General features: G+C 49.0%; 1 protein-coding gene across 3 annotated transcripts; it reads left to right on the top strand.

Annotated features, from left to right (window-relative positions):
• On the top strand, nucleotides 1–27,295 carry cd79a (CD79a molecule, immunoglobulin-associated alpha). Of its 3 annotated transcripts, none has more exons than XM_080204522.1 (5): nucleotides 1–148; nucleotides 18,986–19,240; nucleotides 23,623–23,738; nucleotides 24,862–24,927; nucleotides 27,096–27,295. In XM_080204522.1, exons 1-5 carry the CDS (start codon nucleotides 85–87, stop codon nucleotides 27,207–27,209), a joined length of 615 nt encoding a protein of 204 aa, XP_080060648.1. In that variant the 5' UTR covers nucleotides 1–84; the 3' UTR covers nucleotides 27,210–27,295. The 3 variants fall into 3 exon arrangements, with proteins under 3 accessions (XP_080060648.1, XP_080060649.1, XP_080060650.1); XM_080204523.1 differs by lacking the exon at nucleotides 1–148 and adding an exon at nucleotides 15,842–15,913; XM_080204524.1 differs by lacking the exon at nucleotides 1–148 and adding an exon at nucleotides 15,945–15,983.
• Nucleotides 27,296–27,789: the final 494 nt, after the last annotated feature.

The following is a 27,789-nucleotide window of genomic DNA, read 5'->3' as shown; positions in this document are numbered from 1 at the left end:
TGCTGTCCCTCGGTCGCTGGCACTCCGACAGTGCGCTGGAGACACTCTGACGGGCAGATTGGGCTGCTTTTTGCTGCGATCAGGATGGCGAATCGTATAGTGCGAGCCTGGGTGGCCTGGCTCCTGTTGATGACAGTTGTCGTTGATGGTGAGTGCGAGGGAGGGGCTGTGTGGGTGAGGGTCACGCAGAGAGTCTTGGAAAGTGTGTTCTGCAGCACCTCGGTTTGGATCAGGAGTACAGTTTGCCAGTCACTGAGCTGCCAGTCAAGCCAATGCCACTGTAAAAAAGAGAGCCCAAAAATCAGTATGGCAATGCGATGGTCACAGGCTGTGAGGGAGCTCCGAGAGCTTGACTCAATTCAACTTTAACCATCTCTTGAGTAGACTTTTGCAGAACTCTGCATAAAATTGATCCTCGGTGTCTCTGGTTAGACCACACTCACAGCCCTGTGCACAGTTCTGGTCTCCAGAAACTTTTTTCCGAGCTCAGTTGGAGCCTTGTGCACAATTTTGGTCACGACATTAAAAAAGAAGCAAACAGCAGCATAAGAGAAAGTCGAAAGTTCAATCAAAGGACAGCACCTCTGACAGTGCGGCACTCCCTCTGTCCTGACCCTCCGACAGTGCAGCACTCCCTCAGTACTGACCCTCTGACAGTGCGGCACTCCCTCTGTCCTGACCCACTGACAATGCAGCACTCCCTCAGTACTGACCCTCTGACAGTGCAGCCCTCCCTCAGTACTGACCCTCTGACAGTGCAGCGCCCCCTCTGTACTGCCCTACTGACAGTGCGGCACTCCCTCTGTACTGACCCTCTGTCAGTGCAGCACTCCCTCAGCACTGATGCTCTGATAGTGCAGCATTCCCTCGGTGCTGACCCTCTGATAGTGCAGCACTCCCTCGGTGCTGACCCTCTGTCAGTGCAGCACTCCCTCAGTACTGACCCTCTGACAGTGTAGCACCCCCTCTGTACTGACCCTCTGTCAGTGCAGCGCTCCCTCAGCACTGACGCTCTGATAGTGCAGCACTCCCTCAGTACTGACCCTCTGACAGTGCAGCACTCCCTCAGTACTGACCCTCTGACAGTGCAGTACTCCCTCAGTACTGAGCCTCTGACAGTGCAGCGTTCCCTCAGTACTGACCCTCTGACAGTGCGGCACTCCCTCAGTACTGACCCTCTGACAGTGCAGCACTCCCTCAGCACTGACTCTCTGACAGTGCAGCACTCCCTCAGTACTGACCCTCTGACAGTGCAGCACTCCCTCAGTACTGACCCTCTGACAGTGCAGTACTCCCTCAGTACTGAGCCTCTGACAGTGCAGCGTTCCCTCAGTACTGACCCTCTGACAGTGCAGCACTCCCTCAGTACTGACCCTCTGACAGTGCGGCACTCCCTCAGTACTGACCCTCTGACAGTGCGGCACTCCCTCAGTACTGACCCTCTGACAGTGCGGCACTCCCTCAGTACTGACCCTCTGACAGTGCGGCACTCCCTCAGTACTGACCCTCTGACAGTGCGGCACTCCCTCAGTACTGACCCTCTGACAGTGCGGCACTCCCTCAGTACTGACCCTCTGACAGTGCAGCACTCCCTCAGTACTGACCCTCTGACACTGTGGCACTGCTTCTGTCCTGACCCCAGGACTTTCTCATTGCTGGTCAGGTAATCCACAGTTTCTGGTGCTTTGAACGATCAATGTGTGAGTGGAGATGCCCAGGTCTGAGCTAACATTGATCGTATGTTCTGCCCTGCCTTGTGTTAAACTCCACACTTGAGCGCCCTGTGTCTGTCCATAGTCCTTTTCATATCCAACCTCAAACATTTACCCTCTTTCTCTGTCCAAAGAGAAGGTGCTGAGTTTAACCGCAGCCCCCACCCCCTCCCTGCCACCCTAACCTCCTCCCCTTCCCCCTTCCCTCCCACACTCCTCTCTCATACCTCCTGCACTCCTTCCCCTACTCCACTCCCCTACCCCTCCCCTACCCTGAACCCTTCCAGCACAACCCCTACCTGTATCCCTTTCCTCCTGCTCCCCTACACCCTACTCCCTCCCCCCCAACTTCTTACTGCCCTACCTCGTCTCCAACATCTCTGTTCACCCCCCATCCCCCCGCCTACTCCCATAGCCCGTCCCATCCAACTCTTACCCTCTCTCCCCTACACTTCTAATCCCCTACGCCCTCGTGCGCGTGCACACACACACACACACACACACACACACACACACACACACACACACACACACACACACACACACACACACACACACACACTATTATGCTTACACAGACTGATACTTTCACACTGATACGTAAACACAGATACTGACACTCACATTTACACTCACACACTGACATTTCCATAAGGATTCCAACACTGACGCACATGCACAACACACATTGACACAAATGTGTACATACTGTCACTCTCATACAAACATACACCACGTGCACTGATACATCTCCACTCACACTCACATAGACACACAAACAGACACGCACACACACGCTCTCACAAAAACACACAAAATGAGATGATATCTTGGATGGGTTTGTAACAAGGCTTCACGGCTAGAACTTTGGAACATAAATGGGGCAGCCAATGTGTATTATAGGTCCCCAGAGAGTCAGCAGGAAATAGAGAAGCTGATATGTAGACATTTTAGAAGCCTCACAACACCATGTTAAAGTCCAACAGATTTATTTGGTAGCAAAAACCACTCGATTTCAAAGCGCTCGCTGCTCCTTTCTCAGGTGAGTGGGAGTTCTGTTCACAAACAGGGCATATAAAGACACAAACTCAATTTACAAAATAATGGTTGAAATGCGAGTCTTTACAGCTAATCAAGTCTTAAAGGCACAGACAATGTGAATGGAGAGAGAGTTAAGCACAGGTTAAAGAGATATGGGTTGTCTCCAGTCAGGACAGTTAGTGAGATTTTGCAAGCCCAGGCAAGTCGTGTGGGTTACAGATAGTGTGACATGAACCCAAGATTCCAGTTGAGGCTGTCCTCATGTGTGCGGAACTTAGCTATCGGTGTCTGCTCAGCAACTCAGCGATAGCCAAGTTTGGCACACGTGAGGACAGCCTCAACCAGAATCTTGGGTTAACGTCACACTAAATGTAACCCCCATGAATTGCCTGGGCTTGCAAAACCTCACTAATTATACTGGCTGGAGACAATACACATCTCTTTAGCCTGTGCTTAACCTTCTCTCCACTCACATTGTCTGTACATTTAAGATTTGATTACCTGTAAAGACTCGCATTCCAACCATTATTTTGTAAATTTAGTTTGTGTCTTTACATGCCCTGTTTGTGAATAGAACTTCCAGTCACCTGACGAACGAGCAGTGCTCTGAAAGCTAGTTGCTTGTGTTCCCAAAATAAACCTATTGGACTTTAACTTGGTGTTGTGAGACTTCTTACTGTGTTTACCTCAGTCCAACCCTCCTCTCTCCACATCATGTAGACAGTGCACAGAGGTGAGTACGAATAATAATCGGGTAATTGTACTGGGCAATTTCAACTTCACCAACATCAGTTGGGATTGTCATTGCGTCAAGAGGTTTGGAAGACGCATTTAGAGGAATTTTTTGCATCAATATGTAGAAGGGCCAACACAGGATGGAGCAATGCTGGAGCTTGTTCTGGGGAACGAAACCGGACAAGTGTTCAATGTGACAGAGGGGGAGCATTTTAGTAATAGCAACCACAACACAATACAGTTCTGAATTGTTATAGACAAGAAAAAGATGTCCTGCAAAAAGATAGCTTTGGATTGGGAGAAGGTAGATTTTATTAAAATAAGGCAGAATCTGGCCAAATTTGACTGGGAACAGCTCTTTTGGGAAAGTCTACAGCAGAGCAGTGGAAGGAATTCAAAAAGGAAAACGGAAGAGTGCAGGTCCAACATGTATCCTTTAGGGAGAAATGTAGGAGCAATAGATTTAGGGAACACTTTATGTCTAGGGCAATTCAGAACTGGATAAGAAAGAAGAGAAAGGCAAGTCCAAAGGGAAAATATCAACTGGAATATAGAAAGTGCAAGAGGGAACTTAAGAAGACAATTAGAAGAGCCAAAAGGGGGCATGAGAAAGGATTTGTGAACAAGATTAGGGAGAATTCTATGATATTCTATAAATACATTAAGGGGAAGAGGTTAACCAGGAAACGAGTAGGACCCATGAGAGACTAAGGGGGCAAACTGTGTGCGAAGACACAGGACATTGTAAGGGTTAAATGAATATTTCTCATCAGTCTTCACTCAGGAATTAGAGAACATAGGTATATAATTCAAGAAAAGGGAACATAGAGCAAAGGACAGTGCAGCACAGGAATAGACCCTGCATCCCACCAAGCCTGTGCCGACACATGACACCTGTTGAAACTAAGGACCTGTTGCCACTACACAGTCTATATCCCCCTATTCCTGCCTGAGAGGGCCTTGAGCAGTTTAACATAGGAAGAGAGTAGGTATTGTTGGCAAGTCAAGTTGCAGCTTTATGGAACCATAATTAGGTTGCATTTAGAATATGGTGTTCAATTCTGGTCACCACACTACCAAAAGGATGTGGAGGCTGTGGAGAGAGTGCTGAAAAGATTTACCAGGATGCTGCCTGGTATGGAGAGCATTAGCTATGAGGAGAGATTGGAAAAACTTGGAATGACGGAGGCAACCTGATAGAAGTCTACAAGATTGTGAGGGGCACGGACAGAATGGATAGTCAGAAGCTTTTTCCTGGGGTGGAAGAGCCAATTACCAGGGGGCACAGGTTTAAGGTGCAAGGGGCAAGGTTTAAAGGAGATGTACGAGGCAAGTTTTTTAATACAGAGTGTGGGGGGTGCCTGAAACTCACTGCTGGAGGAGGTAATGGAAACAGATATGATAGTGACTTATAAAGGCCGTCTGGACAAATACATGAATAGGATGGGAATAGAGGGATATGGTCCCCAGGAGGGTAGGAGATTTTAGTTGAGATGGACAGTATGGTTGGCGCAGCCTTGGAGGGCTAAAGGGCCTGTTCCTGTGCTGTAATTTTCTTTGTTCTTTGTCCTTTGTGTCGGAGACTTAAATAAAGACAAATCCTCAGGCCCAGATGAATTGTAACTCAGGTTCAGTGGAGGCGAGGCAGGAAATCACAGGGGCTCTGATGCAAATTTTTATTTTCTCTCTGGCCATGGGGAAAATACAGTAAGAAGTCTCACAACACCAGGTTAAAATCCAACAGGTTTATTTGGTAACCAAATGGAGGGAATGATAATCAAGTTTGCAGATGACATCAAGATTGGTAGGCTGGTTAATAGTGAAGGAAAAGGTTGGGGGGGGGGTTAAAGGAAGATGGATATTATGATAAGATGGATTGGTCATATGGGCAGAGCATTGGCAGATGGTATGAGAAATGTGTGATGATGCACTTTGGAAGAAGAAACAAGATGAGGGAATATTTAACGGCCAGACACTGAGAAGCTCAGAGGATATTGGTACTTATTCACAGATCTCTGAAGGCAGTTAAGAAGGTATATGGATTTTCACAGTAACTTCATTGCAGTGTTAATGTAAGCCTACTTGTGATACTAATGAATAAACTTTAAACATGCTTTTATGAGTCATAGCGTAAAGTGTAGGGAGTTGTACAGGGCATTGCTTAGGCCACAGCTGGAGTACAGTGCGCAGCTCTGGTCACCTCAGTGTGGGAGGGATGTGATAGCAGTGGAGGGGGTACAGAGGAGGTTCACCAGGTTGTTGTCTGGAATGGAGTGTTTGAGCTGTGAGGACAGACTGAGTAGTGTTGGATTGTTTTCTTTAGAACAGAGAAAGCTGAGGGGGGACATAGTTGAGGTATATAATATTATTATGGATACAGGGTAAAAGAAAGGAGCTGTTTCTCTTGTAGGCTGAATCACGAGGGGATCTAGTTTTAGGGTAAGGGCAGGAGATTCAGAGGGGATTTGAGAAAAATAAATTTCACTCAGAGGGTGGTGGGAATCTGGAATGCACTCCCTGGGGAGGTAGTGGAGGCCAGAAGTCTTACAATCATTAAAAAGTATTTGGTTGAGCACTTGAAATATCATAGCATTCAAGGATATGGGACAAGTGTTGGCAAATGGGATTAATGTGACTTTAGTGGTAGTTTAGGGGTGGCACGGTGACACAGTGGTTAGCACTGCTGCCTCACAGCACCAGGGACCCGGGTTCGATTCCCGGCTCGAGTCACTGATGTGTGGAGTTTGCACATTCTCCCCATTTCTACATGGGTTTCCTTCGGGTGCTCTATTCCCTCCCACATTGTGAAAGATGTGCTGGTTAGGTGCATTGGCCGTGCTAAATTCTCCCTCAGTGTACCCGAACAAGTGACGGAATATGGTAACTAGGGGATTCTCACAGTAACTTCATTGCAGAGTTAATGTAAGCCTACTTGTGACTAATAAATAAACTTTAACTTTATTGTTGGTGATGGGCCTTTGCTGCGCTGTATGACTTTATGATACTCTCACACACAAGCACATACACTGACACTCACACTCACCCACAAACTTTTACACTCTCACACTCACACAGATACACAACCTGTTTGTCATTTTCATAAATGACCTGGATGAGGAAGTGGAAGGATGGGTTGGTAAGTTTGCCGACGACATGAAGGTTGGTGGTGTCGTGGATAGTTTGGAAGGATGTCAGAAGTTGCAGCGTGACATAGATAGGATGCAAGACTGGGCGAAGAAGTGGCAGATGGACTTCAACCTGGATAAATGTGTAGTGGTCCATTTTGGCAGGTCCAATGGGATGAAGGAGTATAATATCAAGGGTGAGACTCTTAGCAGTGTAGAGGATCAGAAGGACCTTGGGGTCCGGGTACATAGGACTCTTAAATCGACCTCGCAGGTAGAGGGTGTGGTTAAGAAGGCATATAGTGTACTGGCCTTCATTAATCGAGGGATTGAGTTTAGGAGTTGGGAGATAATGCTGCAGCTTTATAAGACCCTGGTCAGACCCCATTTGGAGTTCTGTGCTCAGTTCTGGTCGCCTCATTACAGGAAGGATGTGGAAGCTATTGAAAGGGTGCAGAGGAGATTTACAATGATGTTGCCTGGATTGGGTGGCATGCCTTATGAGGATAGGTTGAGGGAGCTCGGTCTTTTCTCCTTGGAGAGATGAAGGATGAGAGGTGACCTGATAGAGGTGTATAAGATGTTGAGAGGTATAGATAGGGTGGATTCTCAGAGGCTTTTTCCCAGGGCTGGAATGGTTGCTACAAGAAGACACAGACTTAAGGTGCTGGGGAGTAGGTACAGAGGAGATGTCAGGGGTAAGTTTTTCACTCAGAAGGTGGTGGGTGAATGGAATCGGCTGCTGTCGGTGGTGGTGGAGGCAAATTCAATAGGGTCTTTTAACAGACTTCTGGTTGAGTACATGGGACTTAATAGGATTGAGGGTTATAGGTAAGCCTAGTAGGTAGGGATATGATCGGTGCAACTTGTGGGCCGAAGGGCCTGTTTGTGCTGTAGTTTTTCTATGTTCTATGTTCTATTCTCACAACTGGAAACTTGTCTTTGGAGACATGAAGACAAATAGGTGAACATGTACAAGCACTCTCACACATAACTACAGACGTACTCACACAACACAAAAATACACAGACAGATGTGGTCCGATAGAATTGCACTCACATACAGGCTCACGTGCATGCACTCACACACACATACACTCACATACACACATACACTCACACACACACAAACGCACACTCACACACACACATATACTCACACACACACATACACTCACTCAAAAACAAACGCAAACACACACAAGAAAAGAAGTAAGAAGCAAAACAGGAAGCTGATTGGATACGAAGATTCCAGGCCCAGACAGCAGTATTTTCCAAACCGATCTCAATTGTTCCAATGACCCTCGCTCAAAGCTCGAGGGACTGAAAGACCTTCACTCCTCCAGAATACGCACATCCTGTCTCGAGAGAGGCACCTGCTCAAGAGATTTCCATCAAGTGTGTGCACACAAACACACATCCACACACGCACACACACACGCACACGCACACACACATGCACATGCACACACACATACACACACACACACACACATGCGCAGACATACACACACACTCACACACACACACATACAGACACACACACACTCACATAGACACACACACACACCCTCACAGACACACACACTCACACAGGCACACACACAGATACACTCACACAGACACAGACACACACACACAAACACACTTACAATCACACGCATACACACACACACACACACTCACACAAGGACACGCACACACACACACACACACACTCACACACACACACTCTCACACACAGAGATATACACACACATGCACACTCATATACACACATTCACTCACAGACACACTCACACACACACCCACACACACACACTCACATATACTCACACACTCTCATGCACACACACACTCAGACACACACTCACACACAGACACACACACTCACACACATAGAGACATACTCACATACACAGACATACAAACACACACACACACTCACACATGCACACACACATGCACTCACACACACACACGCTCACACATACAGACACTCACATACACACACACACTTGCACACACACACATACACAGACACACACACACAGATGCACACACACACATTAACACATTAACACACTAACACATACCGACACACACTAACACACACACAGGCAGACACACTCACACACACACATACATGCACACACACACACACACATGAACACACATGCATACACAGACACACACACACATACAGACACACACACATTAACGAACACGCACACATTAACACACTAACACACACAGACACAAACATACACACACACTAACACACACATACTAACACACACACATGCGCAGATACACAGACACAGATACACACATACAAACACACACACACACACACACACACACACACTCACTCACACACACACACACACACACACGCACGCACACTTACACCAACACAAACATATGTACACACACTCTCAGGCACATACACTCACACAAACACACACACATCTCCACACAACACACACTCTTACACACACACACACACATACACACTCACACACACATACACAGACATGCATACACCAACACAAACATATGTACACACACTCTCAGGTGCGCGCGCGCACACACACACACACACACACACACACACATAATCACACATGTACAGATACACAAACACATAACCTCTCATACAAAATCACACACGGAAACACAAACTAACACATACACATTCACACACAGACACACACACAGACACACACACACACACACACAGACACACACACTCATGCACACATACACAGACACAGATACACACACACACATACACACAGACACATTTTGATCATGGCTGATCATCAAATCCCGCCTTCACCCCCTCTATCCTTTAATCCTGTCAGCCGCAAGAGCTACATCTAATTTCCTCTTGAAATCACACAATATTTTCCCTCAACTACTTTCTGTGGGAGTGAATTCCACAGATTCACAACTCCCTGGGTGAAGCCATTTCTCCTCACTTTAGTCCTAAAAGGTTTACCCTTTATCCATACAACTATAAGACGAGAAGGTATAATAGCAGAATTAGGTCTTTCAACCCATCAACTCTGCCATTCAGTCATGGCCGATAAGTTTCTCAACCCCATTCTCCTGCCTTTTTCCTGCAAACTTTAATCCCCTTACCAATCAAGAACCAATCAAGAACCAATCTATCACTGCCTTAAGTATACTAAATGGCTTGGCTTCCATTACTCTCTGTGGCAACGAATTCCACAGATTCACTACCCTCTGGCTGAAGAAATTCCTCCTCACTTTGATTCTCATGGGTCGTCCCGTTATTCTGAAGCTGTGCCCTCGAATCCTAGTCTCTCCAACTAACGGAAACATCTTCTCCCTGTCCATTCTATGCAGGCCTTTCAGTATCCTATAATTTTCAATGAGATACCCCCCTCATCCTTCTAAACTCAACTGAGTACAGACAGAGTCCTCAAATGCTCCTCATACATGGTCTGACCAGAGCCTTATAAAGTTTTAGCAGTACATCCCTGCTTTTGTATTCTAGTCCCCGCGAAACGAATGCTAATATTACATTTGCTTTCCCAACTACCAACTCAACCTGCAGGTTAATCTTAAGAGAATCCTCAACTAGGAATCCAAGGTCCCTTTGTGCTTCTGATCTCTGAATTCTCTCCCTATTTGGAAATGAGTCTACGCCTTTATTCTTCCTACCAAGGTGCCTAACCTGACACTTTCCCACATTGTATTCCATCTGCTACTTTTATCCCACTCTCCTAATCTGTCCAAGTCCTTCTGCAGCCTCCCTGTCTTCTCAGTACTACCTGTTCCCCCACCTAGCTTTGTATCAACTGTGAGCTTCACTATAACGCCTTCAGTTTCTTTATCTACATCGTTGAGGTATAAAGTAAAAGGTTGTGGTCCTGACCCCTACAGAACTCCACTAGTCACTGGCTGCCATCCTTTTATCCCTACTCTCTGCCTTCTGCCAACCTTCTATCCATGCTAGTACCTTGCCTCTAACACCATGAGTTCTTATCTTACTCAGCAGCCTCCTGTGCGGCACCTTCGCGAAGGCCTTCTGGAAATCTAAGTAGATAACATCCACTGGATCTCCTTTGTCTACCTGCTCGTTGCCTCCTCAAAGAATTCTAACAGATTTGTCAGGCATGATGGTCCCTTGATGCAACCATGTTAATTTTGGCTTATCATATCATGCACTTCCAAATATTCTGGAACCTCAATCCTAATAATGGATTCAAAATTCATATCAGCGACCAAGGCCAAACCAACCGGACTGTAATTTCCCATCAGGGGGTTGATTCTTTAGCAATTTTCCAGTTGTTTGGGAGTTTCCCTGACTCCAGTGATTCCTGAAAGATCACCATCAATGAACCCTGGTCTCTTCTCCCTGGAGAGACGAAGGTTGAGAGGCGACCTGATAGAGGTTTATAAAATGTTGAGAGGAATAGATAGGGTGGATTCTCGGAGGCTATTTCCCAGGGCTGAAATGGTCGCTACGAGAGGACACAGGTTTAAGGTGCTGGGAAGCAAGTACAGAGGAGAGGTTAGGGGAAAGTTTTTCACTCAGGGGGTGATGAGTGAGTGGACTCAGCTGCCGTCGGTGGTGGCGGAGGCGAACTCGCTGGGGTCTTTTAAAAGACTTCTGGATGAGTATGTGGGATTTAATGGCATTGGAAGTTACAGATAGTTCTATGGCTTGGTAGGTATAGATGTGATCGGCACAACTTGTGGGCTGAAGGGCCTGTTTGTTTGTGTTCTATGTTCTATATAACCCACTATTTCTTCAGCTATCCTTAAATTATGACCCAGAGTTCTGGACTCCACCATCATCAGGAACATGCTTTCTGAATCTACTCTGTCTAACCCTGTTAGAATGTTATAAGATTCTATGAGATCCCCTCTCACTCCTCTAAACTCCAGTGAATATAATTTTGATTGACTTAGTCACTCCTCATATGACAGACCTGCCATCCCAGGAATCAGCCTGGTAAACCTTCACTGTACTCCTTCCATAGCAAGGACATTTTCCTCGATAAGGACACCAAAACTACACACAATACTCCAGATGTGGCCTTACCAACGCCCTATACAATTTCAGCAAAACATCCCTATCCCTATAGTCAAATCCTCTCGCTATGAAGGCCAACATACTATTTACCTTCTTTAGTGCCTGCTTTATTTGCATGCTTACGATCAACACTGATGCACAAGGATGCCAAGGTCTCGCTGAGTATCCATCTCTCTCAATTTACGCCCATTGAAATAATAATCTGCCTTCCTATTATTGCTACCAAAATGGATCACGTCACATTTACTCACATTATATTGCAACTGCTATGCATAATCCCACTCCCTCAGCCTGTCTAAATCACGCTGAAGCATCTCTGTATCATCCTTACAACTCACCCTCTTGGCGAACTGTATCATCTACAAATTTGTGAACAATTGGCGTCTTAGCGCAGATCCATGTGGTACTCTACTAGTCATTACCTGTCAATTGGAAAAAAAAGACCAATTTATGCCGACTCTTTGCTTCCTATCTGCTAATCAGCTTTTTATCCATCTCGAAACACGAAATACAATCCCATGCGCTATAACTTTACATGGAAGTCAAGTGAGATCTTGTTGAAAACCTTCTCAAAGTTTAAATAAACCACATCCACTTGTTCTCACTGTCAATTCTGTGAATTATATCCTCAAAGAATTCCAAAAGATTTGTCAAGCACAACTTTTTCCCTTTGTAAATCCATGCTGACTTTGTCTGATTAAACCATTGCTATCCAAATGCTGAGCTATGAAATCCTTGATAATGGATTCTAGCAACTTCCCCAGTACTGATGTTAGGCTCGCTGGTCTATCATTCCTTGTTTTTTCTCTATTCCCCTTTTTGAGTAGCGGACTTACATTACAACCCTCCAATCTGTAGGAGCCAGTCCAGAGTCCAAAGAGTTTTGGAAAATAACCACCAATGGATCTATTATTTCAAGGGCCACTTCCTTAAATACTCTGGTTTAAAGATTATCAGTACCTGGAGATTTATCCACCTTCAATCCCATCAATTTCCCCAAAACTATTTCTCTACTAATGCTGATTCCTTCACTAAAAGTTGTTTCTCTCAAAATTTCTGGTATATTATTCATGTCTCCCTTTGTGATTAGATTTTGATTTGACTTTTATTATTGTCACGTGTATTAGTGTACAGTGAAAAGTATTGTTTCTCGCATACCATAAAAACAAGGCATACCGTTCATAGAGAAGGACAGGAGAGAGTGCAGAAAATAATGTTACAGTGATAGCAAGGATGTAAAGAAAGGTCAAATTAGTGCAAGGTAGGTCCATGCAAAAGTCTGATGGCAGCAGGGAAAAACTGTTTTTTAGTTAGTTGGTACGTGACCTCAGACTTTTGTATCTTTTTCTTGAAGTAAGAAGGTGAAAGAGAGTATGTCCGGGATGTGTGGGGTCCTGAATTATGCTGCCTGCTTTTCCGAGGCGTGGGAAGTGTAGGCAGAATCAGAGGATTGGAGGCTGGTTTGCATGATGGATTGGGCTAAATTCATGACCTTTTGTAGTTTCTTGTGGTGTTGGGCAGAGCAGGATCCAAGCTGTGATACAATTCAAAGGAATGCTTTCTATGGTGCATCTGTAAAAGTTGGTGAGAGTCATAGCTGACATGCCAAATTAACTCAGAATGCTGAGAAAGTAGAGGCATTGCTGGGCTTTCTTAACTACGGTGTCGGTGTGGAGGGACGTGGACAGATTGTTGGTATCTGGACACCTAAAAACATGAAGCTCTCTACCATTTCTACTTAGTCCATATTGATGTAGGCAGGGGCACGTTCACCGCTATGCTTCCTGAAGTCGATGACAGTCTCCTTTGTTTTGTTGGCATTGAGGGAGAGATTATTGTCGTTGCACCAGTTCACCAGATTCTCTATCTCATTCCTGTACTCTGTCCCATCATTGTTTGAGATCTGACCCATTACGGTGGTGTTGTCAGCAAACCTGAAAATCAATTTGGAGGGGAATTTGGCATAGGTGTATAAGGAGTATAGTAGGGGGCTGAGAACACAGCCTTGTGGGGCACCGGTGTTGACGATGATTGTGGAAGAGGTGTTGTTGCCTATCCTTACTGATTGTGGTCCGTGGGTTAGGAAGTTCAGGATCCAGTCGCAGAGGGAGGAGCCGAGGCCCAGGCCACAGAGTTTGGAGATGAGTTTCATTGGAATAGTGGTGTTGAAGGCTGAGCTGTAGTTAATAAATAGGGATGTGACGGAGGTGTCCTTGTTATCTAGGTGTTCCAGGGTTGAGTGCAGGGCCAGGGAGATGGCATCTGCTGTGGACCTGTTGTGGCGGTAGGCAAACTGTAGTGGATCCAGGCAATCCGGAGAGTGGAATTGAGTCGTGCCAAGACTAACCTTTCGAAGCATTTCATAATGTTGGATGTCAGAGCCACCAGATGATCATCATTAAGGCGCGCTGCTTGGCTTTTTTTGGTGCTGGGATGATGGTTATCATTTTGAAGCATATAGAGACCTCAGATGGTTGTAAAGAGAGGTTGAAGATGTCTGCAAATACCCCCATCAGCTGATTGGCGCCGGATCCGTGTACCCTATCCGGGCCCGTTGCTCTCATGGGTTGACATTCAACAAGGCTGCTGTGACATCTACAATGCTGGACTCAGATACAGGTTCATCCCAGGTTTCCTGGGTGGAGGGCATGGTCTCACTGACCTTCTGCTCCAAAGCGGGCATAAAATGCATTGAGCTCACCAGGGAGGGATGAGTTGGAGATGGCGATTTTACACACGTTCATCTTGTAGCTTGTTAAATCTTGCAGACCTTGATATAGTCGACGGGGGTCAGTGTGACTAGCCTGGGACTCCAACTTGGTGCGGTACCCTCTTTTGTCAACTTTGATGGTTCTCCTTAGATCATATCTAGCCTTCTTGTATAGATCAGCGTTGCCTGACTTGAACGCGTCAGACCTGGACTTCAGCAAGCAGTGGACATCCCTGTTCATCCATGATTTCTTGTTGGGATTTGCTTCCCTGGCACACAGTCTTCTACACACTTACTAATGAAGTCAGTTATTGTAGTGGCGTACTCGTTCAGGCTGGTCGCAGAGTTTTTAACTACTGACCAGTCCTATAGGAGATCATCCAATTCCTCAGACCAACATTGTACGGCTTTCTTTGATGGATTCTCCGCGTCAGTTTCTGCTTGTAAGCCAGGAAGAGGAGCACAGCCTTGTGGTCTGGTTTGCCAAAGTGTGCCATTGACTCCCACGGAAGGCCGTAGGGGTGGCATTTTAGCATCAGGTGTTCTAGGTCTGGTGAGCTGAAACTTGCCAGTGTAACTATGCTGGTTAGGAGGCAGGCCCCACCTCCCCTAGCCTTGCCTGAGGCTGCTGAACTGTCCATTTGGTGGATTGAGAAGCCTTCTGGTTGTGGGCCGCAGCCAGGAGTGAGCCATGTCTCTGTGAAACAGAGTACACAGCAGTCCCTTGAAAAGTGAGTCTGGCTTGAAGCTCATCGAGCTTGTTTTCCAGAGATTGGACATTTGCTGGGCAGGGGGCCCTGTGGGTTCACTTTCACATGCAGGCCTGCATGTTTCCCACACTTGTGAAGACAGAAGCAAAATATTTAGATCTTCAGGCATTTCTTTATACAACGTTATAAATTCTCCTGTTTCGGACTGTAAAGGGTATATTTTGTCAACCTTTTTCATTTTATACACACACACACACACACACACACACACACACACACACACACACACACACACACACACACACACACACACACACACACACACACACACACACACATGGGAACACAGAGATAGACACAGAAAAACACCCAAGGTCTCAAACATATAAACACACAAAGGTCACACACATAGAGAGTAACAGACAAACATCAAGAAATGATGAACAGAGAGACACACAGCCGACAAGAGAAAGCCACTTTTGTAATTTTCCCCTCCTCAGCCCAGAGGTACTGTGGCCATGTTGAATGTCCACTGTTGCAGTGTATGGGAACAGCAAACAGAGTGCACATACTGCACCTGGGGCTATGTTGAAAGACATAACCCACATTGCGAGGCACAGTTATCACAGATTCCCTGGGGAGAGTGCGGACAGGCTGAGTTACATCTCTGTCACTGCTGGGAGGCTGATAAAAAATGACAGCTGTATAGAAACAGGACCTGAAACTACAGTTTGAAGGAGACCGCAGCTTAACTCAACCCTCCATTTGGTCACCACACTTGTCAGGACGTTTACCTTTCAGTTACAAAAGGTAGCTTGGGACCCCACTCCAGCTGGACAATTCTAGCACCAGTACTGAGGGGGTGCTGCACTGTCAGAGGGTCAGTATTGAGGGGGTGCTGCACTGTCAGAGGGTCAGTGCTGAGGGAGTGCTGCACTGTCAGAGGGTCAGTACTGAGGGGGTGCCGCACTGTCAGATGGTCAGTACTGAGGGAGTGCTGCACTGTCAGAGGGTCAGTACTGAGGGGGTGCTGCACTGTCAGAGGGTCAGTACTGAGGGGGTGCCGCACTGTCAGATGGTCAGTACTGAGGGAGTGCTGCACTGTCAGAGGGTCAGTACTGAGGGAGTGCCGCACGGTCAGAGGGTCAGTACTGAGGGAGTGCTGCACTGTCAGAGGGTCAGTACTGAGGGAGTGCTGCACTGTCAGAGGGTCAGTACTGAGGGAGTGCTGCACTGTCAGAGGGTCAGTACTGAGGGAGTGCCGCACTGTCAGAGGGTCAGTACTGAGGGAGTGCTGCACTGTCAGAGGGTCAGTACTGAGGGAGTGCTGCACTGTCAGAGGGTCAGCACTGAGGGAGTGCTGCACTGTCAGAGGGTCAGCACTGAGGGAGTGCTGCACTGTCAGAGGGTCAGTACTGAGGGAGTGCTGCACTGTCAGAGGGTCAGTACTGAGGGAGTGCTGCACTGTCAGAGGGTCAGTACTGAGGGAGTGCCGCACTGTCAGAGGGTCAGTACTGAGGGAGTGCCGCACTGTCAGAGGGTCAGTACTGAGGGAGTGCTGCACTGTCAGAGGGTCAGTACTGAGGGAGTGCTGCACTGTCAGAGGGTCAGCACTGAGGGAGTGCTGCACTGTCAGAGGGTCAGTACTGAGGGAGTGCTGCACTGTCAGAGGGTCAGTACTGAGAGAGTGCCGCACTGTCAGAGGGTCAGTACTGAGGGAGTGCTGGACTGTCAGAGGGTCAGTACTGAGGGAGTGCCGCACTGTCAGAGGGTCAGTACTGAGGGAGTGGTGCACTGTCAGAGGGTCAGTACTGAGGGAGTGCCGCACTGTCAGAGGGTCAGTACTGAGGGAGTGCTGCACTGTCAGAGGGTCAGTACTGAGGGAGTGCTGCACTGTCAGAGGGTCAGCACTGAGGGAGTGCTGCACTGTCAGAGGGTCAGTGCTGAGAGAGTGCCGCACTGTCAGACGGTCAGTACTGAGGGAGTGCTGCACTGTCAGAGGGTCAGTACTGAGGGAGTGCTGCACTGTCAGAGGGTCAGTACTGAGGGAGTGCTGCACTGTCAGAGGGTCAGTACTGAGGGAGTGCTGCACTGTCAGAGGGTCAGTACTGAGGGAGCGCCGCACTGTCAGAGGGTCAGTACTGAGGGAGTGCTGCGCTGTCAGAGGGTCAGTACTGAGGGAGTGCTGCACTGTCAGAGGGTCAGTACTGAGGGAGTGCTGCACTGTCAGAGGGTCAGTGCTGAGGGAGTGCCGCACTGTCAGAGGGTCAGTACTGAGGGAGTGCAGCACTGTCAGCGGGTCAGCACTGAGGGAGTGCTGCACTGTCAGAGGGTCAGTACTGAGGGAGTGCTGCACTGTCAGAGGGTCAGTACTGAGGGAGTGCTGCACTGTCAGAGGGTCAGTACTGAGGGAGTGCTGCACTGTCAGAGGGTCAGTGCTGAGGGAGTGCCGCACTGTCAGAGGGTCAGTACTGAGGGAGTGCAGCACTGTCAGCGGGTCAGCACTGAGGGAGTGCTGCACTGTCAGAGGGTCAGTACTGAGGGAGTGCTGCACTGTCAGCGGGTCAGCACTGAGGGAGTGCTGCACTGTCAGAGGGTCAGTACTGAGGGAGTGCTGCACTGTCAGAGGGTCAGTACTGAGGGAGTGCTGCACTGTCAGAGGGTCAGTGCTGAGGGAGTGCCGCACTGTCAGAGGGTCAGTAGTGAGGGAGTGCCGCACTGTCAGAGGGTCAGTACTGAGGGAGTGCTGCACTGTCAGAGGGTCAGTACTGAGGGAGTGCTGCACTGTCAGAGGGTCAGCACTGAGGGAGTGCTGCACTGTCAGAGGGTCAGTACTGAGAGAGTGCCGCACTGTCAGAGGGTCAGTACTGAGGGAGTGGTGCACTGTCAGAGGGTCAGTACTGAGGGAGTGCTGCACTGTCAGAGGGTCAGTACTGAGGGAGTGCTGCGCTGTCAGAGGGTCAGTACTGAGGGAGTGCTGCACTGTCAGAGGGTCAGTACTGAGGGAGTGCTGCACTGTCAGAGGGTCAGTGCTGAGGGAGTGCCGCACTGTCAGAGGGTCAGTACTGAGGGAGTGCAGCACTGTCAGCGGGTCAGCACTGAGGGAGTGCTGCACTGTCAGAGGGTCAGTACTGAGGGAGTGCTGCACTGTCAGAGGGTCAGTACTGAGGGAGTGCTGCACTGTCAGAGGGTCAGTACTGAGGGAGTGCTGCACTGTCAGAGGGTCAGTGCTGAGGGAGTGCCGCACTGTCAGAGGGTCAGTACTGAGGGAGTGCAGCACTGTCAGCGGGTCAGCACTGAGGGAGTGCTGCACTGTCAGAGGGTCAGTACTGAGGGAGTGCTGCACTGTCAGCGGGTCAGTACTGAGGGAGTGCTGCACTGTCAGAGGGTCAGTACTGAGGGAGTGCTGCACTGTCAGAGGGGCAGTACTGAGGGAGTGCTGCACTGTCAGAGGGTCAGTACTGAGGGAGTGCTGCACTGTCAGAGGGTCAGTGCTGAGGGAGTGCCGCAGTGTCAGAGGGTCAGTACTGAGGGAGTGCTGCACTGTCAGAGGGTCAGTACTGAGGGAGTGCTGCACTGTCAGAGGGTCAGTGCTGAGGGAGTGCCGCACTGTCAGAGGGTCAGTACTGAGGGAGTGCCGCACTGTCAGAGGGTCAGTACTGAGGGAGTGCTGCACTGTCAGAGGGTCAGCACTGAGGGAGTGCTGGACTGTCAGAAGGTTAGTACTGGGTGAGTGCAATACCTGTCCTGGGAGTGTTTGATGGGGACAGTGTAGAGGGACCTTTACTCTGTATCTAACCCCGTGCTGTACCTGTCCTGGGAGTGTTTGATGTGGTGTGGATGTCCAGTCCTGCTGCTGATCACTGCATCTGGTATTCACAGTGGGCACCCTGAAGATCATGAATCCCAGCGTACGGGCAGAGATTGGGTCCCCCTTCCAGCTGGAGTGTGACCTTCGCCCCGAGCGTTCCGTGACTTGGCAGATGAGGAAGTACAACAATTCAAATTGGCGTGTCCTGAGCTCTGGGCGCATCGAGCATCACTGGATGAAGATGGGTGAGGAGCACATGGGGATTTATCGTTGTCGAATCGATGCCACTAACAATAACTCCTGCGAAATTGGACTCCGCCTGTACAGTGAGTAGTTTGATGCTTGGTTTGAGGCTGTGAGTTTAGCATTGGAGAGTGGCTGGATGGTATCCTGGGTGAGAACAGGGGAAGGAGAAGCCAAAGGAACCACACACCTTTATAGTAATTCTTTCATGGGGGATGTGAGCATTGCTGCCTGGGCCCAGCCAGTTTATTGTCCATCACAAATTGTCCTTTGAGAAGGTGGTGGTGAGCTGCCTTTGTGGAGCACTGCAGTTCCTGTGCTGTAGGTATACCCACAGCGCTATTAGGGAGGGAGCGCCAGGGTTTTTACCCAGCGACAATGAAGGAGAGGCCGATATATTTCCCAATCAGGATGGTGAGTGACTTGGAGTAGAACTTGCGGGTGATGGTGTTCCCATGTATCCGCTGCCTTTGTCCTTCTAGATGGAAGAGGTTGTGGGTTTGGAAGATGCTGTCAATGGTTATGGCAACGCGGCAAGGACAGGCCTGAAGATCAGGGGCTGCCTTCATTCTGCCAAGCTTGGCTTTGGAGGAGGAGGTGGCAGTTGGGTGCTGGGTGGGGGTTGGGTGGTGGGTGGGTGGTGGGTGCAGTTTGGTGAGTGTTGGGCGCTGGATGGGAGTGTTGGGTGGGAGGGATAGGTGCTGCATGAGGATATGGTGCTGGGTAGGGGTTTTGGTGCTGGGTGGCGATTGGGTGGGGATTGGGTGCTGGTTGGGAGTTGGGTGGGGGGTTGGGTGGGGTTTGAGTGGAGGTTGGGTGCTGGGTGGGGGTTTGGTGTTGGGTGGGGCTTAGGTGGGTGCTAGGTAGGGGTTGGGTGCTGGGTGGAGTTGGGTGCAGGGTGGGGGTTTGGTGCTGGGTGGTGGTTGACTGGGATTGAGTGAAGTTAGGTGCTGGGTGGGGGTTGGGTGCTGGGTGGGAGTTGGATGGGTGCTGAGTGGAGGTTGGGTGTTGGATGGTTGGTAGGTAGGGGTTGGGTGCTGGATGGTGTTTGGGTGGGGTTTGTATGCTGGGTGGGGATTGGGTTCTGGGTGGAAGTTTGGTGCTGGATGAAAGTTGGGTGCTGGTTGGATGTTGGGTGGGGGTTAGGTGGGGTTTGGGTGCTGGGTGGATGCTGGGTGGGGATTGGGTGCTGGGTGGGGGTTGGGTCCTGGGTGGGTACTGGGTGAGGGTTGGGTGCTGGTGGGAGTTGAGTGCTGGGTGGGGGTTGGGTGGGGGTTGGATGCCGGGTGGGCCTTGCGTGCTGGTTGGGGTTTGGGTGGGATTAGTGCTGGGTGGGGGTTGGGTGGTGTTAAATGGGTACTGAGTGGGGTTTGGGGGCTCGGTGGGGATTGGATGGGTGCAGGTTGGGTACTGCTTGGGGAATGGATGCTGGGTGGGAGGTAGATGGGGAGTGGGTGCTAGGTGGGAGTTGGTTGGTGGGTGGGGCTTGGGTACTGGGTAGGGATTGGGTGGGAATTGGGTGGGGGCTTGTGTTGGGTGGGGGTTGAGTGCTGGGTGGAGGTTGTGTGGGGATTGGGCAGGGGTTGGGTACTGGGTGAGGGTTGGGTGGGGTTAGGTGCTGGGTGGGGATTGGGTGCTGGATGTGGGTTGGGTGCTTGATGAGGGTTGGGTGCTGGGTGGGGGTTGGGCGGGGATTGAGTAGGGGTTGGGTACTGGGTGAGGGTTGGGTGGGGGTTAGGTGCTGGGTGGGGATTGGGTGCTGGATGTGGGTTGGGTGCTTGATGAGGGTTGGGTGCTGGGTGGAGGTTGTGTGGGGATTGGGCAGGGGTTGGGTACTGGGTGGGGGTTGGGTGGGGGTTAGGTGCTGGGTGGGAATTGGGTGCTGGATGGGGGTTGGGTGCTTGATGAGGGTTGGGTGCTGGGTGGGGGTTGGGCGGGGATTGAGTAGGGGTTGGGTACTGGGTGGGGGTTGGGTGGAAACTGGGGGGGGGGTTTGTGCTGGGTGGGGATTGAGTGCTTTGTGGGGATTGGGCATTGGGTGCTGGGTGGGGATTGGGTGGGGATTAGATGGGGGTTGGGTACTGGGTAGGGTTTGGTGCTGGGTGTGGGTTGAATGCTGGGTGGGGGTTGGCTGGGGATTGAATAGGGGTTGAGTACTGGGTGGGGGTTGGGTGGGACTGGGGGGGTTTGTGCTGGGTGGGGATTGGGTGCTTTGTGGGGATTGGGTGTTGGGTGATGGGTGCTGGGTGGGGATTGGATGGGGGTTGGGTACTGGGTGAGGTTTCTCTCTTCCACCTTCTTCTGTCGAGAAAAAGATGCAAAAGTCTGAGGTCATGTACCAACTGACTTGAGAACAGCTTCTTCCCTGCTGCTGTCAACTTATCCTGCACTAAGTTGATCTTTCTCTACATCCTAGCTTTGACTGTAATATTGCATTTTGCGCTCTCTCGTTTCCTTTGTTTATTTTGTCTGTATGGTGCGCAAGAAACAATACTTTTCACTGTATGTTAATACATGTGACAATAATAAATCAAATCAAATCAAAACTAAATGACAATTTACTGTGGCCAATCCAATTAATTTGCACATCATTGTATTTAATCTTCTCACATACTTACCTGGCATTGTACAAAAATAACTGCTGCAGCTCAAGAAAGTAAATTGAATCTTTTAGCAAAGATATTTTAAGATACTCAAGCTGCACTTGCGTGATGTGGCCGAGTATTTTTGTCTCCTCTTTCCCCTTCCTGTCATGCAACATAAGATGACTTAGAATCAGAGAAACTCTACAGTGCAGAAGGAGGCCATTTCGCCCATCGAGTCTGTGCCGACAACAATCCCACTCTGGGCCCTACCTCCACAATCCCACACATTTACCCCGCTAATTCCTCTAACCTGAACAGCCCAGGACACCATGGACAATTTATGGCAAATCAATCTAACCAGCACATCTTTGGACTGTGGGAGGAGAACAGGGCACCCTGGAGGAAACCCACACAGACATGGGGAGAATGTGCAGACTCCACACAGACAGTGACTCAAGTCAGGAAATGAACCCAGGTCCCTGGGGCTATTAGGCAGAAGTTCTAACCACTGTGTTGTCATTAACACCTTCTGAATTTGGCTAAATTGGCCCTTGGACAGTTTTGGTCCCCTTGTCATTTGAGTCATTCAAGAGAAGTTTTCATTAGGTTGACCCTGGGTATGGAGGGATTTTCTTATGGGGTGAGTTTGAGTAGGTTGGGCTCTATATTCATTAGAGTTTAGAAGAATGAGAGGCAATCTTATTGAAACAGTTAGGATTCTTGGGGATTTGACAGGATCGATGCTGGGAAGTTGTTTCCCCTTGTGGAAGAGTTTGGGACCAGAGGACATAATCTCAGAGTAAGGAGTCACCCATTTAACACAGGGACAAGGAGGAATTTCTTCTCCCGGAGGGTAGTGAGTCTGTGGAATTCTTTACTGCAGAGGGCTGTCAAGGTTGGGGTTCAAGGCTGAGGTGGACAGATTTTTAATCAGCCAGGGAAGCAAGGGGATAAGGCAGGTCAGTGGAGTTGAGGATTATCAGATCCAATCAGTTGTGACCTCACTGAATGTGGAGCAGATCTGATGGGCTGAATGGCCTACATCTTATTGTTTTTTTCTGGGTAATATAACACTTGAGAGGACTGGCAGAATCAATCTATCCTGCACCAAAATCCAGATATCTTTCCTAAGGATGTATGACATAGAGTTTTATGACATAGAGTCATTGAGGTTTACAGCGTGGCCTAACTTGTCCATGCCACTCTTTTTTTAACTACTAAGCTAGTCCCAATTTCCTGCATTTAGCTCATATCCTTTATATCCTTCTTACCCATGTTTTGACCCGAACAGGTGCCAGAATGCGGTGACGAGGGGAAATTCATAGTAACTTCATTGAAATGTTAATGTAAGCTTTACTTGTGACTAATAAATAAACTTTTTAACTTCACTGTTTAACTGCCTAGATGCTCTTTAAAAGACAAAATTGTACCCGCCTCTACTACTACCTCTGGCAACTTGTTCCATACACTGACAACTCTCTGTGTGAGAAAATTGCCCGTCTGGACTCTTTTATATCTCTCCCCTCTCACTATAATCTTATGTCCTCTAGTTTGAGTCTCCCCTATGTTTTGGAAAAGATGTTGACATCTGTGCACATAACTATCCAGCAAAGATAAAGGGCAGAATCCCTTCAGTCCGATTTGATTATTGTTTCTACCTGAACATACATTTTTAATTATCTCAATATCTTCCTGCCTCCCCAACTCTCTGAGGACATTGACTGTTTCTGGCTATTTTGCCTCTGTTTACTGTGATAGAAATGGGATTGAGGTTTGAGATTGTACTTGCAGCCTGTACACAGTTCATGACTGTTTCTTTGCATCAAAACCAGTGACTCATCCTGATCATACTCTGCTCTTCCCAATTCTCCCCGCTCCAGGGTCACAAGAAAAGTTCTTCAACATCCGGGAATCTGTGAAGAACATTATCCTGATGGTGGAGGGCATTCTCCTGCTCAGCCTGGTTGTGATCCCAGGGAGCATTCTGCTCCGAGAGGTGAGTGCTGCACTGCACACACACACACACACACACACACACACACACACACACACACACACACACACACACACACACACACACACACACACACACACACACACTTCCAGAGTAACACACAGTGAAATGTTTGTAACCTTCTCCCTACAGCTCCGTGGTTCAGTTGCTGAACCATAGACAGACACAAACTTTACTCTGTATCAAACCCTGTGCTGTATGTCCTGGGGGGAGTGTTTGATGGTGGACAGTGTAGAGGGAGCTTTAGTCTGTAGCTAACCCCATGATGTACCTGTTCTGGGAGTCTTCGAGGGGACAGTGCAGAGGGGGATTTGCTTTGTATCTAACCCCGTGATGTACCTATCCTAGGAGTCTTTGATGGGGACAGTGTAGAGGGAGCTTTACTCTGTATCTAAACCCCTTCTGTATCTGTCCACAAAGTGTTTGATGGGGACAGTGCAGAGGGAGCTTTCCTCTGTATCTAACCCCGTGCTGTACCTGTCCTGGGAGTGTTTGATGGGGACAGTGCAGAGGGAGCTTTACTCTGTATCTAACCCCGTGCTGTACCTATCCTGGGAGTGTTTGATGGGGACAGTGCAGAGGGAGCTTTACTCTGTATCTAACCCTGTGCTGTACCTGTCCTGGGAATGTTTGATGGGGACAGTGTAGAGAGAGCTTTACTCTGTATCTAACCCCGTGCTGTACCTGTCCTGGGAGTGTTTGATGGGGACAGTGCAGAGGGAGCTTTACTCTGTATCTAACCCCGTGCTGTACCTATCCTGGGAGTGTTTGATGGGGACAGTGCAGAGGGAGCTTTACTCTGTACCTAACCCTGTGCTGTACCTGTCCTGGGAGTGTTTGATGGGGACAGTGTAGAAGGAGCTTTCCTCTGTAATCTCATGCTGTACCTGTCCTGGGAGTGTTTGATGGGACAGTGAATGTGTACATACTTTGCTGTGTTTTGGAATTCAATTGGAAATCCTTTCTGGTCGAATAATTTTTGCATTAGTTGATTGAAAGGGAGTGCAGTAACATTGCCAACCCAGTGTACATTTGGCCTGTCAATCTCTCCTCGTGAGTGCGTGTGCTCAGTGATGGCAACATTTGTGAATTGGTCTTTCAACAGAAGTCGCAGAAAAGCTTGCAGGAGAGGATCCAGCGCTACAAGGAAGAGAATGCCAATCTGTATGAGGTACGAATCCTGCCCATCAGACAGACATTTGTCTATATCCCTGTCTCCTGCATGATCTGATCAGACAGACGTATGTCTATCTCACTGTCTCCCACACAACGTGACCAGACAGATATATGTCTACCTCGACGTCTTGGGCACGATGTGTCCACTCAGACGTCTATCTCACCATCTCCCGCACAATGTGTCTATCCCTTCGTCCCCTACTCTGTGAGACCAGCCAATCTGTTCGCTCTCCATCCCCAAAAATATAGTCCATTCACAAATCTGCTGGAACTAAAGTGGAGAATATCTCATTTGGAACACAGCAGGAACTCGGACAGAGATTGACTTTTCTCTCAGGCAGCACGTTTGACAGTAAGGTGTCCCAATCCAGCTGTAACATCTTTGGTTGGCACAGGCAAATGGGCTCGCCCATCTCCCTTGCTGCAGGCACTGCCACCTTTCAGATGCGACTTCATAGAATCCCTACAAACAGAAAGAGGCCATTCAGCCCATCAAGTCTGCACCGAAAACAATCCCACCTATCCCTGTAACCCCACATTTTTACCCTGCTAATCCCCCTGACAGTAAGGGTGAATTTATCATGGCTAATCTGCCTAAACTACACATCTTTGGTGTTCTGGAAGAAAGCGGAGCACTCGGTGGAAACCCACACAGACATAGGGAGAACGTGCACACAGTCACCCAAGGCAGGAATCGAATTAAGATCCCTGGTGGAGCAGTGCTAACTGCTTTATTGCCCCCTAATGTTTATTTATTAGCATCACAAGTCAGCTTAAATTCACATGACAATAAAGTTCCTGTGAAAATCCCCAAGTCGCCACACTCCAGCCCTGTTCACTTGGGGTGAATTTAGCATGGCCAATGCACCTAAACAGCACGTCTTTCAGACTGTGGGAGGAAACCGGAGTATCTGGAGGAAACACACGCAGATATGGGGAGGATGTGCAAACTCCGCATAGACAGTGACCCAAACTGGGAATTGAACCGGGTTCCCTGGCGTTGTGGGGCAGCAATGCTTATCACTGTGCCACCGTCCTGTCCACGGCCACCTGATGCCCCTAAATGTCCCCCCAACCTCCCCTCGACCATCCACTTGGGTGAATGGCGAAGATCCTACATCATGATTAGAAGAGGAGCAGGGGCAGTTTTTCCAGTGTCCCAAGGCCAAATAACTCACATCCCCAACATCAGTCTGATCGCAATATCATCGCTGATTATGGGATCTTGCTGTGCACATTTTGGCCCTTGCTTTTTCCAACTTAACAATGTGACCGCAGTTCACATGTTGCTCACTGGCTGGGCAGCTGATATCACTCATCCTACTGGTCCTATAGAAATATCTCTTTCTCTATGTCCCTCTTTCTCTCTCTCCTTTTTGCCTTACTCCAATCCTTATCTCTCTCTCTGCTGTCGCTATTTGTCTCACTCTCTCCATCCTCCATTATGTATCCTGTCCTCTGCCCCCCTTTCTTTCTCAGTCTCTCTCTGTATCTCTTTCTGTTCTCTCCCTTTCTCTGTCCCTCTTTTTGTCGCTCCCTGTCTCATTCTGTCTGTCTCACTCTATCCTGCTTTCTTTGTCTTTCTCTCTGTCCTTCCCTATCTGTCTGTCTCTCTCTATCGCCCTCTCTCTGTCCCTCACTCTCTCCATTCCTCTCTATTTCCTCTCTCTGCCACTCATTCTCCTTAATCATCCCACACATTCCTCTCCCTCTGATACTCTCCCATAATCTTTCTGTCTGTCTCTCCCTCCTTCGTTCTCTCTCTCTCTCTATATATCTCTCCCTCTCTGTGGTTTTCTCCCTCTATCTCTCTTCCATTCTATCACTCTCTATTTCTCTCTCTACACTCTCTCTCTCTCTCTCTCTCTATCCCTCTCTATTTCTCCATATGTCTCTCTCTCTATCCCCCACTCTCTGTCTCTCTCCATCGTTCTCTTTTTCTCCCTCTATCCCCCTCTCTCTTTAACAATCTGTCTCTCTCCCTATCCTCACTCTCTCTATATCCTCTCTCTGTCACTCGTTCTCCTTCACTCTGTCTCTCTCTAGCTCCTCTGATTCTCTCCCTGTCTCTTTTCTTCTCTCCCTTTCTCTCTCTATTCCTCTTTCTCTCCATCACTATGCCTCTTTCTCCAGCCTTGCTCACACTCTCAATCTTTGCTGCAGGGTCTGAACCAGGCAGATCAGTCGACCTATGAGGACATCACACGGGGTCAGCAGTGCATGTACCAGGATGTGGCCAACTACCGGCTGAGTGACTACCAGCTGGAGCAGCCGTGAGCCCTGGCGGGGGAAGAGGCCACCCACTGACACTACCCACCAACACCAGCAGGTGGCTCTGTCACAGTGTCAATACAGACTCCAGACAGTAGGGGGGGGGGGGTGGGGAGATACTAGAGGGAGGTGTGAGATATGGGGTGGGGGGAGTGGAATGCAGAGGGAAGATGGGATGGAGGGATAGGGGAGGGAAGAAGAAGGAAGGAGAGGGAAGGAGGGAGAGAGAGGTTGGGGGGAGAGAGAGGGGGAGGGGAGGGGGGGAGGGAGGGAGGGGAGGGAAGGTGTTAAGGGGGAGAGGGAGGGAGGGAAGAGGGGGAGAGAGGGGGGAAGGGATAGGAGGGGAAGAAAAGGGATGGGGAGAGAGGGGGAGAGGGAGGGAGGGGGTAGTGGGTGGGGGAGAGAGAAGGAGGGGAGTGAGGAGGAGGGGAGAAAGAGGGAGGGTGGGAGTGGAGGGAGGGGATGAGAGAGGAGGAGAGGGAGAGAGGGAGGGAGGGGGAGGGGACAGGCAGGGGAAAGGGGGAAGGGAGAGAGGGAGAGGCAGGGAGAGGAGGCGGGAGAGAGGGAAGGTTTGAGAGGCAGAGGG

Source organism: Carcharhinus amblyrhynchos, chromosome 16 (genome assembly GCF_965287045.1).
Source record: "Carcharhinus amblyrhynchos chromosome 16, sCarAmb.v2.hapA, whole genome shotgun sequence".
In the NCBI taxonomy this organism is placed as follows: Eukaryota; Metazoa; Chordata; class Chondrichthyes; order Carcharhiniformes; family Carcharhinidae; genus Carcharhinus; species Carcharhinus amblyrhynchos.
The sequence above is the reverse complement of the archived record's forward strand: the minus strand, read 5'-3'. Positions and strand labels throughout refer to the sequence as shown.